At 41.2% G+C, this 14552-nt stretch overlaps 1 protein-coding gene across 5 annotated transcripts in view; it reads right to left on the bottom strand.

Moving 5' to 3' along the window:
• Positions 1 to 1039: 1039 nt before the first annotated feature.
• The window catches only part of trim2a (tripartite motif containing 2a), a 30007-nt gene continuing 16494 nt past the window's right edge, over positions 1040 to 14552 (bottom strand). For 4 of the 5 annotated variants that reach the window (XM_083973599.1, XM_083973597.1, XM_083973596.1 and 1 more), the window contains exons 2-12: positions 12154 to 12332; positions 10378 to 10615; positions 9047 to 9198; positions 8717 to 8897; positions 6003 to 6726; positions 5330 to 5433; positions 5045 to 5212; positions 3877 to 4057; positions 3232 to 3302; positions 2752 to 2892; positions 1040 to 2029 (exon numbers count right to left, since the gene is read on the bottom strand). In XM_083973599.1, coding sequence (XP_083829725.1) covers positions 1877 to 2029; positions 2752 to 2892; positions 3232 to 3302; positions 3877 to 4057; positions 5045 to 5212; positions 5330 to 5433; positions 6003 to 6726; positions 8717 to 8897; positions 9047 to 9198; positions 10378 to 10615; positions 12154 to 12287 — 2247 coding nt within the window. In that variant the 5' untranslated portion in view covers positions 12288 to 12332 and the 3' untranslated portion in view covers positions 1040 to 1876. The remainder of the gene's footprint in view (positions 2030 to 2751; positions 2893 to 3231; positions 3303 to 3876; positions 4058 to 5044; positions 5213 to 5329; positions 5434 to 6002; positions 6727 to 8716; positions 8898 to 9046; positions 9199 to 10377; positions 10616 to 12153; positions 12333 to 14552) is intronic. The other variant, XM_083973600.1, reaches the window with a different exon arrangement.

Raw genomic sequence — 14552 nt, 5'->3', positions numbered from 1 at the left:
ACATAGCGCATGCACATCAATGTACTTTTGTGGTGCACATTCTTCACAGATTTGTCATTAATGTAATTACGTTAACCTGCAAAACATGAGTTGCCTAGTCGGTATTCCTGCCTTTAACATATGGCAACTATCAAGTTATTTTTCACAGGAAAAAACAAGGTTTGTTATGATACATGCATGGCACAAAACACAAACACAGTGATATTTTTTTATGGGCACTTTAATTCCATTTGGCATTACAAAGTTAAACAATACAATGGAAAACAAATAATTTAACAGGATTGTATAGAAAATGGAATGACCAAATTCAGGATACCTAATGAAAACTGTGTGCTTAAAGACAAACTATTTTTGACCAAGGCTTTCAAATGGTAGCACAGTGCATTTTTTTTTTAACATACACCTCAACTGTTGAACTACATATTGCATCTTGTTTGTTTATTTGTTTGTGGACAAATTGTTTTACTAAAATACAACTTGCTAGTAGTTCTACTGATTTTTCCGAGAGAGACATAAGAGCACATGAAAAAGGAGTGAAGGTGAACTCAGCTCTGCAATCTGCGTCTGACGTTGTTGGATCAAGCCTCAAAGCTGCAGCATAAAGAACAAACCCTGATGAGCCCCGCTTAGTTTATTCTCAGCGCTTTAGATATTTCCTTTAGATGCCGCAACCGATTCAAAGATGTTTGCACAAAATCGAAATGTCAAGAGGCTCCATACACACACACGCACGCACACTACACAGCAGATATCAGCACATCAAGCTGCTCGTGTTTGGTACCTTGATTGATCACAACACACACACACACGCTCACACTTGACTTGCACGCACAAACACACTCTATGTCTTTGCAAAACCAATCAAGCAGAAATTGTTACCATGTCATTAATGAATTTAAAGTGATGACAAACTACACGGATTACTCATTTTCACACACGCACACACACACACACACACACACACACACACACACACACACACACACACACACACACACACACACACACACACACACACACACACACACACACACACACACACACACACACACAGGGAGACAGGAGTATTGTAATTGAAACAGTGCCTCCATTTAAAATTTCTTCTGTTGATGTTGAGAGGTGTCTCCTTGAAACATACTGTATCTATATATTGTGTGCACAGTAGCTTTTTCAGGTGTGTATTAGTAAAAACAGCATGCACAGAGATGTCAAATCATGCATGAAAGTACCCTGCTACCTACAGTTGGTGGTAGATTTCGTCTTTTATAGTGAACAGGCAAAATGTGAAGAGCATTTAACAGGAAGCAGCTGCAAGTTACTGAAACTATGAACAGAATTCACATTAATTTCCAGGTAACCTCTTTACTTAGATCTCATTCTCACTGAACACAGTGCCCAACCAGGTTTTTTTTTTTTTTTTAAAGAACAAGTGCAATAGCATTATTTTCCAGTTTTCTTCCCCGTGTCACAACAAATTAAAATATCTAACATATTTACAATACTAAAGTTTTATTTATTTTCCAAATCAGCATAGTTATGATGGAATGTGAACAAGGTCATGGGTGATTCCTCAAAGCACCAGTCAGCAGCAGCAGCAGCAGCAGCCGCCGTCTGAATATCTCAGATCCTTTTCTTTTTTTTGATTCATTCACACCACAAAAAAAGAAAATCTCTCAGTTGTTTCCTCAGCGTCTTGGGGTCAAGCAGGACGCCACATGTGGAGAACAGTCATACAGATGGCATGGCACAACGACAAGGACGAACAGGTGAGTGGGTGAGTGCAAAAAAAAAAAATCTGCCAGTCGCTCCGTACTAACGAGTGTATATGTGTGTTTGTGTACACGGTGGTACAGTTTGTGCGTTGAGGGAGGAGTGGCTACTGCAGGTAGCGGTAGACTTTGAAGCAGTGGTTGCCAGAATCGGCGACCACAACGTGTCCATCAGAGGTGAGAGCCAGTCCCTGTGGGCCGTACAGAGGGTCTGCCGACGTGTTGATGTAGGAAAGGAAGGAACCACTGCCATCAAACACCTGGGAGACAGAGAGAGAGATCATCACTTTGTATTTGTATTAAGTCAGATATAGTTTTGTAAAGCTCAATAAATAAAGTGTTGACTTTTAATGATATGATCATGACTGAAAAACCATGTTTCATTTGAAATAAAACAACTACTGCATTAATAAGTGGTGTGGGAAAATGAATTAAACCAAAATAACAGAAATTAGAATTGCTTTGTTTTGCCTTGGCAGTTTTATGGTTCAGAAAATACAGTTTGTTTGTTTGTTTGTTTGTTTGTTTTATTGAAAACTGGGGTCCAAAGAGGGAAATACATCAACTAGGGGGCGATGTTCCTAAAAAATAAGGCTATTATTAATTATAAATATTGGAATCTTCTTAATTAGCTACTCCAAAAACTAAATATCTTCAGCTGGCAACACAACATACATTTTAGAAATATAATATCTGTAATCACTATCATTACCTCTGAAACTGAAATTAGTGAGTACAGTTCATTTAAACTGTCTCACATGTAAATGAAGAAGATGTAATAGGTTCTATAATAACAGATTCTCTTATTTTCTAGATTCAATGAAAGAATGAAAACAAATGGCTGAAATAGCAGTGATGCATGGGCCTCAAGGCGGCATACGGTATTTACACTCATTACACTGCAAGGTGTAGAAATCCAAACAAAAGGAGTGAAGAGTTGTATTTCCTTTAGACTTGATGTGGTGAAATGTTTCACACTGACCTGTATCCTGCTGTTGCCCCAGTCTGCTACTATGATGTTACCATTAACATCCACGGCCACTCCTGTGGGCGCGTTGAACTGACCGTTGCCTTCACCATTAGATCCAAACTTCAGCAGGAATTCTCCCTCTGTGTTGAACACCTATATATTCAAATAGAGAAAACAAATCTTGAGTTTGTTTTTGTAAGTAAGTAAGTAATCTTTATGTCTATAGCACTTTAAATGACAAAGCACTTTACAATAAAAGTGCAGTGGCAATACAGCGCAATTTAAAATAACACAGCATAGATACATCACATTTAAAACATAAAAACATATCCAATTAACTAAAAGCTTGTCTAAATAAAGTAAAGGAGTAAACAAAAGCACATTAACATTTTAATTAAAGATAACTTTGATGAAGAGTTGATTATGAGAGGCTGCAAAAGACTCAGATTTTAGTAGTAAAAATGTACCAACTGAATCTGAAGCTGTGCTCACCTTGACTGAGTGATTGTGGAAATCTGTCACAATGATTTCATTGTTGTTGTTGACAGCAGCAAAATGAGGACCTGAATCACCCAATGAATAAAAAAACAAAAAGGTCTCAGACAGATCCCATTCCTCCAAATCTGATTTAAAATGTCATGACAGAAACAATTCATTTCAGATGTTGCAGAGCTGATGTTTGTGGTCAACATGCAGGTTTAGAGGTATTTATGAAGCATTTATGACAAACCACAGACATGAAAATGAAGTCGAGAGAAGATGAGAGAAAACAAACAAGCTACTTATACCAATGTATAATGTTCAATGTACAGCATGCTACAACAAAAACACTTGGATTGTTAATCTGTGTAATGACCTGTGCAGAAAATCTCTCTGGTATATGCTTTTTTTAAAACCTTTATTTAACCAGGAATAATCCCATTGAGATTCAGAATCTCTTTGGCAAGGGGATCCTGGCCAAGAGAGCAGCACAGTATTAATATCAATAAAAAACAAAGTAATGTAGTTCACATCTTATCTAAAAACTTGGATGAGGAGATCTGCATGGTTCCTGCTGGGACACACGGCGGCGCCTTCATTCCACATGCAGGTGTGAGCTGGCTGGAGAAAGACAGTAGGGGGCAGTGCACGTATTACCATTGAGTGTACCTGCAAACTGCCTGTCACCGTTGCCTCGGTTACCGAACTTGGTGACCAGCTTGCCGTTGATCTGAAAGAGGAAGACGCAGCAGGCCTTGTTGTCGACCACGATGATGTGGCCGTTCCTGTCCACCGACACGCCTTTAGGGCCCATCAGCTTCCCTGAGCCAATCTTGTTCTGCAGAGGAGCAAGGACTTTAAATCTGATGCTGATGTGTGTATGCATCTGTTCACATCTGTTCACATGTATGTATCTGTTCACATCTGGACTGTTGCAAGACACCGCTTACTGGTCTGCTCTAAAAATATAGGGATGGGCTAACGCAAAGGGGATGGGATGGGAACTAATGCAAATGCAAGAGTTTTATCCTAACCCAGGATCAGAGATCAAATTACTGCTGTTTAAGACTCTGCACTGGCTTCCTGTAGCATTTAGCATTGATTTTTAAGAAGTTAATTTTTACATGAAGAGAAGTTTTTTTTAAATAGCAGGGTGCAGCCCGGCTCTGTTTTCATGCACCAATGGCTTGGAACAGATGACCTTTAACAATAAGGGAAGCTACATAGTTTCAAGAATCCTACTAAGACCTACTTTATGCTCTTTCTTTTAATTAACTCCTTGTATTTATCTGTTATTTTTCTTCTTATGATTATTTTATGTTTTATTCTTCTTATGGGTCCTTTTTTATTTGTTACTTTAGTGATCTAGAATGTAAAACACAAGTATTTACATTGTTTTTGTTGCTTTCGTGTGTATGCACAGTATATTATTTCCCTTTTCATCCAAATGTGAGTATTAGTCGGCTTTATGCTCACAGGATTGCTGTCTCCATTTTCTTAAATTACCTAAATAAAATGTCTGTGATCGACTGAAGAGGGAAGTGAGACTCTGCATGAGTGCCTCTTCACACACTAACAGAAATCAGCAAATCAAGTGTGAAATTTGCAAATGACTTGAAGATTTGTTTTTCTGTTAAAATTAGGGAAGAAGTAACACTGAAATACGTCATTGACTGTATCGATGTGTAGTGGCAGTGATTATCGACTGCAAAAGTTTTTGATTGCACAGACAATTATATGTTGGTAAAGCACCAACGTAGTGTTTATCATCTCATTTTAGCAGTTTGTCTCTTCCAACGGACAATAATCATCCCACTTGACTCACCTTAAACTTTCCTTCACTGGAGAAGATGCTGACCCACTTGTTGTCATAGTCTGCAATGATGATGTCACCGTTTGGGTGGACGGCCACACCCGTCGGCCGCTGCAGCTGACCCGGAGTCCGGCCCCGGATCCCAAAACGACTCTTGAACTGACCGTCGTTGGAGAAAATCTGTGAGAAAAAAAAAGGGAAAAAAAGAATAGTTCAAATCAAATGCAGCACATTCAGTGTTACTGAAACATACTGAGGCTGCACTGTTAAAGGTGACAGACAAAAAGCTCCTCTCACCTGGACACACTGGTTGTTGCTGTCTGCGATCAGCACCTTCCCCAGAGCGGAGGCAGCTACTCCCTGCAGATTAGTGAACTCACCTTTGTTTCTTCCTTTGGTGCCTAGAAATCAGCAACAAGTTTTTAATGAAAGGCTGATATCTTAATCTTTCATTCATTCAAACATTATTTTTTGTTTGTTTACACACCCAGTTATTGTAATACAGACAATAAGGGCAGGAACTAATGATCTCTTTTTGTTAAATTTATCCCCAATACATCAATTAATTGTTTAGTCTATATCGTTTACAGTGATAAATTCCCATATAAATCTGGAACCTCATTTTTGTTTGTATAAATAAAACAATTAATCAGTTAGCAAACTAGCAAAGACCCTAACTAATAATCATTGCTCAACAGTCGACATATGCTGTGAAAAACTGACCACACTCTGCACAGACAAAGCCCCGTGAAGATGCAGATCCAGGTATTTGAAATTCAAATACAACCAGAGACAGCAGAGCTGCTTCTCTGTCTCTGACTTGAATTATTAACAACTCACAATTTTAACGCTCCATTTTTTTTCCCACAGTGTAGGCAGCTGTGAAATGATGTATCTCAGGATTTAAGAGGATTTTCAGCAGAGTCGTTCACAGACATGAACCGCCATCACGCACAAACTGCTCTCTCACCAATCCTGAAGATGAGGTCGTCCTCGATGGGGTTCTCTTTCCTCCTCCCGGTGCTGTACATGCTGGCCGGTCTCTTGATGGCCTTCTGCTTGATGTGGCCGCTGCCCGGAGACTTGAGCCTCTTCTTCATGCTGTCTGAAGTCGGTGACACATCTATAGACTTGGTGGCTTTTATCTTAAAGGGGCTTCCTTTGATATGTTGGTCGTATAAACGCAGCGATAAGTTAAAGGTGCCTTCCTTAGGGGCGGTGAACAGGTACTCGTAAGTGCCGTTCTTGTTGTCCAGTATCCCTCCTTCGCCTTTGCTGCCGTCAGGAGAGGAGATCTCAGCGGCGATGACTGCGTTACCCATCTTGCACAGTTCTCCATCTTTGTCCTTGGTCGTTATGGTGACGGAGGTGGGTACGCCCACCACGCAGTGTCGTAACGCTTCGCCGGTGGCCACGGACTCGGAGGCCACGGCGTTAGTCGTTACAATAGTGCCCAGGTTGTGGATGGACTTCTTCAGTCCGTCCGTCTCCACCAGGAAGTCCAGCTGGTCGTTCTCTCCGGGCTGCAGCGGCAGCTCCTGACTGGCCAGCTCCATCAGACGCTCGCTCATCTGCTTCTTCACCAGCAGCACCTCGGCCTCGGTGCCGTGGCTCAGAGCCTGCTCCGTGAAGTTACAGCTGCTGTTGATGCCGTCCTGGCCCTGCAGCAGGCTGTCCAGCTGGGCCTGAAGCACCTGTCACATGCAGACACCAGGGGGCGACAGAGTGAGTTTCTGGTTACAAAGATACAGTAAGTTGTTCCCAAACATTTTATGACCCCTTAAAAAAAACAATTAAAGTAAATGGGATCCTGCATTTCCATCTTTGTTGTTCTTCAATTCATGTCACAACCCCTGAGATTGTTGGGTTGAAACGACTGAGAAAAGAGACCACAGACCGTGATCTCTGAGCATGAAGGGAACGAGATCTTATCTCAGTAAAAACATGTTGTCTAGAACATGCAGTACATTGTTGTTATTGCTCATATGCAAATCAACAGAACCACACAGCTGCAGCGTTACTACAGAGACCGTCCATGTTATTGTGTCTATGTCATCCTGTGGTGCCATGAAGAGATCCGTGAGATTACTGTTACAGTTACTGACACGAATCAATCGTACTTAATACTAGTAAACATTTCTAACCATCATCTAGCTCCTGCTTGAGATTTCTGGTCGTACTCTCTTCTATATTTCTTTCAACAACAGCAACAACAACAACAACATCAAGCATGCTATTAGAAAAAAGCTTCATAGGCCACCACCCCTAGAACGACTTCTTCCATTTAATGTATGCACTGTGAGTTAACAGTTACCTGCCATCTACCACCAATCACATAATGATCATTTCTTTAACAGGAAGTCTTAACACATGCTAAATTAAATCACCTTTAATTTCTCAGTTGTTATTGCATTAACTTAAGCATCTGTTTAATTACCTTATTAACAAAATCGTTCATCATTTGAGTCAATAATAAACTAAAACAAGTCACATTAAGATCCTGCAATCTCTCTCCGTGTTGGACTTCAAGTTCTTTGTTGTCGATAATAAATGTGTCAACAGACTTTCTACCGAACCACACACTGATCAAAGCACCGAGAGCGACTCACCCGCATCTGGCCATCACCCTCCTCCTCTTCTCCGACGAGAGAGGCCATTAATCCATTTATCTCAGACTGCAGTCAAATGATTCACCCAAAACACCTTCAACTGCCTCTTCAAACTAATTCACACACGAACACGCACACACACACTCAAGGTCTGAAAAATGAGCTGCCGTGCATACATACTGTGAAAAACAAGCCTGAGCCACCGGCGTAAGAGGATAAAGTGGCAGCAGCAGCAGCATGAAGAGCAAAGCTGCACTGTATTACCTCATTGCACATGACACACCCAAATCTACCCCCAGTGTACACACACACACACACACACACGGTGCACTGGCTCCATCTAGCTACAGCTGTGAGTCACTCATATGACCCCTCCCTCCCCTCGGGCTCCAGTGTTTTGACAGCACACCAGCCAGTGAATTGTAAATCATTAGCGACCCATGTGACGGAGCTCCCAGGCGCCCAGCCTCTCAACCGGACAGCGCCATTGGCTGTCTGGATCGGGGTGGGGTGCACTAGCTCCCTCTACCCCCCCCCCCCCCCCACCCCCCTTCTGTCCTGCCTGTTAATCTCCTATGAGACCAGCTGAGCCCCCTGACACACACATCAGCAAAAAGAGCCTGATGAGTAGCCTGTGACAGGTTAAATCAAATTCTCCCCCCCCCAAAAATAGATTAAATCAAGGTCAGTGCGTTATGTCATTATAATGTTCTGGATAATTTCCTTATGTAATGTACTTCAGCATATCTTGATAGGAGCGAATCAGAGCGGCTATCCAACGCAGCCCCTTTAAGAGCTAGATAATGACTGTTAGAGTGCTTAACGCTGATTAATAAACTCAAACAACGCTCACCGGGAAATGTGAACTCAGCACAAAGTCAAAACCAAACATCCGTTAAAACTGAAACTAAAACTAAGCCTGTGCATATTCTCATTTGTCCAGGTCATAGCATCTCAAAGGAATTTTCAATCGAAAGCAACTGGACTAGACAAATAACCAAGTCCAGTTGATTTCGATTGAAAATTCCTTTGTGAAACTAAAACTCTACACGCGCCGTCCGCTGATTCACTTCACCTTCTGCTTCAGGCCGTAGTTGACCTCCAGCTCCATGAGCAAGACACTCTTGCGGACGTTGAGGGTCTTCTGCAGCTCGTCGAAGGTGGTGTGGATGTCATCCTCGATGGAGCTCTTCTGATTGGTCAGCTGCTGCAGGATCTCTGACAGCGTCTGCAGGGCCGAGTCGATCTCTGGTAACCTGCAGAGAGAGAGAGAGCGATGGAGACAGAGACGGATGTTTTTCATGTAGTGAGTCACCCGTCATATGACTCCCGACTCGAGGCACAACACAAGAGGATTGTGGGAACGTCGTGGCAGTGTGATGATGACATAATGCTGCTGTTGTACCTCTTCTTGACAGCGTCGAGCTGGTCCTGTAATGAGGCCTTGTGCTGTTCCACTACGTCTTTCAGAGGCACAGTTGGATGTTCTCCGTGTTCCCCGCTCGTACACTCCTGACACATGGCCGTCTCACAGGGAGGACAGTAGAACTCCATGACCTGAGCAAAACCAGAGAAAGTAAAGATTACACTTAAATATGGGGGTTGAGTTTCCAATCCAAACCATTTGAGCCACATTAGCGGTGTTGCTAATGCAGCGCTGGACTGAAATATCACAACTTACTGATACAGAAACATTTGTGGTTTCCCTGAACGGTTTTAGTGACTTCTCCTCGAAACTCCACCGTGAGGTTTGTCGTGTTGGGTCTGAATGAAATGTACAATATTTTGACAACTATCTGATGGATAACTGTGGAATTACTTTCAGATACTCGTGTTTTCCAGCAGTTTAGTTTGTTTAGGGAAATGTCCAATACCAACAAGGCGGAGGGGGGGAGGGTTATGTAATATTTTGGTTTATGACTAAATACTTGTAAAACTAATGATATTCACATTAGCTGCAGGTTTTCTATTGTTCTTCCCCCTAATTATCAGATGTTTACTCGCTAACAAGACAAACAAAGATGATGTTCATGGTAAACATCAGTATATTACATAATTAGCAAACATGTGTTAACATGTAGCTCAAAAAGTACCCATGGCCATTGACTTAGCTTCCATTCTCTCCATCCTCTGATCTGTGAGACAAAAGTTATTTACTATTAATACTGCACATGACTCTTTTTTTTGTCTTCCATTTAATTTTAGTATTAACCTTATTATTAGTCTTATTAACTGTCCAAACATGTTGTTGTCTTATTATTCTTCCTATAACATTATGTTGAATATGCATTATGTTGCGTTTCTTTACCACTCTCTCTCCCCTCTTTATCGCTCTCTCAACTCATCTGATTAAGACAGGTGGCCGCCCACCATGAGTCAGAGTCTGTTTCTGTTCTGTTCTTCCTATTAAAAAAAGTGACTGTCCTTGCCTCTGTAACCAAATGCTGTCTTATGAGGAAATGCCAGGTCTCTATATTACAGTACTAAAGTACAGTCTAGACCTGTTCAATATGAAAGGAGCCCTGCGATACCTTCTGTTATGTTTAAGAGATATACTATAAATGAGACTGAACTGAAAAATCCCAGCTGTGTAGGTGGCCTTCACAGCTGTCTCATGTGAAAGCACATCAAATGTTATATTATTTGTTTTAAACTTTATTTAGATACTTGAGCAGACAGTATGTTGTGTAAAGCTGTTTGAGTTGTATAAGTTGTGTGTGTGAGCGAGACTCTTACGTTGCCTCCATGATTGGGGCAGGAGAGCAGTTGGCCCGTGGCCACAGCGGTGATGTTGTTGAGAGCGGCGGCCTCCTGGCTGCAGCTGCCCGGCTCCCGCTGCAGCACGTCCATCAGGTTGGTGATGAAGAAGTTATTCTGCAACGCCGCCACACCCTTCTCCGGCAGGATGGAGGTCTGGCGGCACACGGGGCACGACAGGGTGAGGCTGTGGGCTGGGATGTAATTCTGCAGGCACCTGGACGAGGGTGAGAGAGAGAAGGACAAACAACTCAAAATACAGAGGTGACACATACAGCAGTAGTGTACACACACAGTGTTATAAATTATCACCGTTCAACACTATAACCTGACATTTTATCATCAGTTTCTTGACCTTAAAGTCGCAGGAGCTCTGGGTATTTTATGCCATCTAGTGGTTGATGTGTTTACAATGCAGAAGTGATTTACAGTGGCAGTGCAAACTGAGTTACCAGCTTATTATCTCCACCTGCACAAAGCCATCAAATATAACAGCCCCATCATAAACATATAACATCCTGTCATTGTGGAGTTTATAGAGTTCAGTTTTATGGAGATTTGAGGTCAAAGGTAGTTTGTTGTGTTGGACTGGAGTTGTTTTTTTAAATGCACATTAATGGAGGAAAACATTAGAAATGCCTACAGTATATCATAGTGCAGCTCCACCACAAAAATGATTATTATAACACTTTATCAAGACTTTAAGATTAATGCAGAATGTACTGAAGATGTTTCAAGTTTCAATTTTGAGAAATGTGTAGGTTAAGTTCTCGTGTAACCTCCAGACTTTTCAGATTATGGTATTGACAATATAATAACTGATGATGCTAATATACAGTAATTGTACCATTAAAAAGTTCTGGACAGGAAGCTGGTAAAAGAAACATTAGGGTTTTGATCAGATTTGCTGATGTTGACCTCAGCCATAAAAGCCTTAATCTGCTCTCCTAAGATTTTCAGTGTCCAGCAAACAGCTCTAAAGAAAAACAATCATTGATGTAATCATGAATGATCTGGTTCTTGTCCTTGAGTTTTCAGTAATTTAATCCAGTCATTGTCTGTGTTGTGCTGTAACTTGTGTTGTGTGCTGCTCTGAACACATTTTACCATTGGATTGCCTTGCATGGACCATAAAAGTTCATCTCAGGACAGGTACTGTAAACTCTCAGAGTCTATAGTATACAGTCTATAGGCATTAGATGGTGCTCCGTCTCTGACTCTGTACATCTGCAACATTACATCATTGATGAGTGTGGTCACTCTTCAGACCACACCTAGTATCATGTAGGATGTGGTCAGAAATAGACCAGAGCGAAGGAGGCTTTCAGCATGTGCACAGGTCGGTGAGATAAAGCCTGAGGATTTAGTGTTATATTACATGTTAAACATCCATTTAGCTGCTCTGGGATCTGTTTCACACTGATTTTATGGTCGGTATGGAAAGAGGGAAGTGTCATGTGACAGATAAGGGAAATCAAATCATCAATGCACAATGGTTCAACATAATTTCAACCATGACTTGCAGCAAATAAAACATAATCAGATTAAAATGATAGATTGTAAGTCACAGATATGAATATATGAGTAAAACTGAAACACAGAACTGTAAAGTGCATTGTTAATTTTAGCTTTTAGCTTAAAAGTTATGATAACACCATACATTTAAAAAGATACTCACTGTTGTGCACCATCTCACATGTTAAAAGATGAAAACATGACACTCCTGCATTAGAAAAACACAGTAGCTCCACTCACCTCTCACAGAAGGTGTGCAGGCAGGGCAGGACTTTGGGGTTTTCGTAGCGGTCCAGACATATGCTGCAGATCAGGAACTGCTTGTCAATCTGGCGGACCACGGGGCTGGGAAGAGTGGAGCCTTCACTGGCCATCCTAAAACTCTGACATAGGAGTCCCCCTTCCTCTTACCCTGTACCCTGCAGAGTGACACACAGGGAGGAAAAGACGAGTGAGGACAAGACATAATATATGATCAAACACAAACACAGCGATGACCTCGTGGAAGTGAGTGGAAACCTGAGGGTCGTAAAGATCAAAGTTTGAAATCCAAGGCCAAATACCTTCTTCCTTCCACCTCGTCACTGAGACAGGAAATGGCAAATGCACAAACAGAGCAGACACCGATCAGCTCCTGTGGTCTGCAGCCTTTAACTCGCAAACACTGAAGTATTAAGATTAGAAAGAGTGACTGTAAACATCCCCTCGATCAGCAGGTCAACGAGACACAACCAGGGGCTAGTTCTGTTTCCTGGTGGTCAGTGGGATGATAAGCTCATTAACATACAGTACAGTTAACTTTCCCAACCATTATGTCTGGGGGAGATCTGAGAGGTTGTGAAGAGGCCGAGAGGTCAGACTGAGGTCACGGTTTCATCATGAAGTGTTTACAAAAGTGTAAACTGCTGAATCTGATTACAGTATGAATAAATCAAAGTGTGATTGATGTCAGATACACATTAGAAAATACAATCTGTTCTGTTCCTAATTTGGGAAATAGCTATTGACTAAATAATCTCACTGCAAGGTCTTCTTAATAGTTGCTCTTTGATCAAATCACACTATCATCCTTAGCTAATGGCATTTGATTTTTATCTCTGAAGATGCTGAAATTACCTTTACGGACTTTAAGGAAGGGTTCATGTGGACTTTAAAAAAAAAAAGAGGTTTAAATATAGAATTTATCCTGGGAACGAATTTTACTTGATTTTACTAATCCCATTTCTTTCTTTCTTTTTTAGCTAATTCCCTTGAAACAATCCTCATAATTACCTTAACATTAGCAGGTATTTAGCTGATTAATATGAAGGGGAATGAGGAGAAAGTATTGGAAGCTACAGTTGTCCAGTGTCTGCCTGTAACATTCACATTTTCAATATCCACTTGAGTTTCCCAGAGAGATGAACAAAACTCAGCCATAAAAATACAGGACCTATAAAATACAGTGTTTCCCATCTGATCAACAAACCACCGAGAAAAACAAGGTGAGACCTAAACTGCCTCTAAGTGGACCTCATGGTGCAATTCTGTCGCATCAATCACAAAAACACAAGGAAAATTGTTTCTGAGAGGAAAAAACATTCCCTGCCTTTCTGGCTTGGGACCGTTTCAAACAAAACAAACTCTTGTCGCTTTCGTTTGTCCAACAATTCAACCTCAGATTTGCCGACAAGGAAAAGGAGGTCACGGCTGCAGAACATCAACAGCTCCGGGCTGTTTTCTACTTTCTTTAAACTGTCTTCTGTAATCACCTCCAACACAACAGAACAGTTGACTCAACTTTATTCTACTCTCTTAGCTCTTAGGACATGTGCATCTCATTGTGCATGTGCAATGCAATGTGCATCACATTCACATCCATCCCTCTGTAAACAACAGCAGGTGGGAACCAAAGGTGCTTCATACTAAAGGAGCTGCAAAGATATAACCAACTTTGACATTATAGATACGAAATAATAAAAACACTACAGATAAACTTCAATATATCTATCAATATATACATTTAGATTAACTCAAATAATATTACATCACTTTATACAGGTACAACATATTAAATTTATAATAAAAATAATCCAAATGTGACTATCATTAGGGGGGAAAAAGGTCAAAAACTCCTACAACAGTCTGGAAAAATAAACACATCATAATATCTCTTTTCTAATTTTTGCAGATTTATGTTGCAATATCTTGGGATGTTGTGTGTCCCATTTTGGGAACGGCTGCAGTAGAAGTTGGTGAATAGAGCAGGTCCTGAATATGAGCTGCAGAAGTTGCCGGACGTTTGTCATAAAAAGGCACTTTAAGTGATAAATATTTGATTATGAAGTGAAAGCAAAGCACTCAGCTCACTGAACACTGAACACTACCAAAATAACAACTCATTGCCTTCTGAACATAAACACAACAGCTCCACTGACTCTTCTCGAAGAGTCGTCTATTCTGGACAACTCCCCGATTTTATTATAGACGTCTTTTTGTGATGTGATTTTTATTTCCTGCAACATTATCCGGCAGCTAACTTAGACACGGAAAGTGTGTCAGTGCTTTTATTGTCTCTCCACATTCAAGACGGGCACAGAAACAGGCCACCTCTGCTGCTGAGAGGACACCCTCAGGGACCGTGCTTCTTTCTACGGTGC

Source organism: Trachurus trachurus, assembly GCF_905171665.1.
Source record: "Trachurus trachurus genome assembly, chromosome: 1".
NCBI lineage: Eukaryota > Metazoa > Chordata > Actinopteri > Carangiformes > Carangidae > Trachurus > Trachurus trachurus.
Note: the sequence above shows the minus strand (reverse complement) of the source record. Positions and strands in the feature narration are given on the sequence as shown.